The 503-nt window shown below is 34.0% G+C and overlaps 1 protein-coding gene across 2 annotated transcripts in view; it reads left to right on the top strand.

Moving 5' to 3' along the window:
* ANKFN1 (ankyrin repeat and fibronectin type III domain containing 1) overlaps positions 1-503 on the top strand; it is a 368,177-nt gene that overhangs the window by 294,013 nt on the left and 73,661 nt on the right. For both annotated transcript variants that reach the window (XM_006154669.2, XM_027774263.1), the window contains one exon: positions 234-333. In XM_006154669.2, coding sequence (XP_006154731.1) covers positions 234-333 — 100 coding nt within the window. The remainder of the gene's footprint in view (positions 1-233; positions 334-503) is intronic.

Genomic DNA, 503 nt, shown 5'->3' with positions numbered 1-503 from the left:
TTATAAATGTTGCTCATTTCCAAAATTTTTTGAGTTGTTTATTACTTGGATTAACCCCAGGCATCTCAAAATATAAGAGCTTCTTATAGGAATGAATGAGTTGAATACCTACACAAAACAGGATACTTGATGATGCTGAGGGAACCAGGGAAGAGAAAGCAGGACGGTAGTAAGAAGAAATTGAGAGTATTGATTTGTCTAATGGAAATTATACTTTTTTTCTTATATTTCAGAAAGTTCAAAACTACAAACCACAGGCCGCAAGCAGTCAGTCTCAAGGAGCCTGAAACACCTGTTCCATTCCTCAAACAAGTTTGTGAAGACCTTAAAACGGTGTGTCCTTTATAGTTTTTCCAGAAAGTTTTAAATTCTCAGTTATGAACTGATTTTTGTTTCGAACAGAAACTTGGTAGATTTTTTTTTAATAGAAAAGTTTACTTTTCTCCTGAAAATTTTAGCTAGATAGTCATTTCTCTGAGTTCTAGCCAGTGTATTTGTGACAC

This window comes from Tupaia chinensis, unplaced genomic scaffold (assembly GCF_000334495.1).
Source record: "Tupaia chinensis unplaced genomic scaffold, TupChi_1.0 Scaffold000416_1, whole genome shotgun sequence".
In the NCBI taxonomy this organism is placed as follows: domain Eukaryota; kingdom Metazoa; phylum Chordata; class Mammalia; order Scandentia; family Tupaiidae; genus Tupaia; species Tupaia belangeri.
This window is presented reverse-complemented; position numbering and strand designations above follow the sequence as displayed.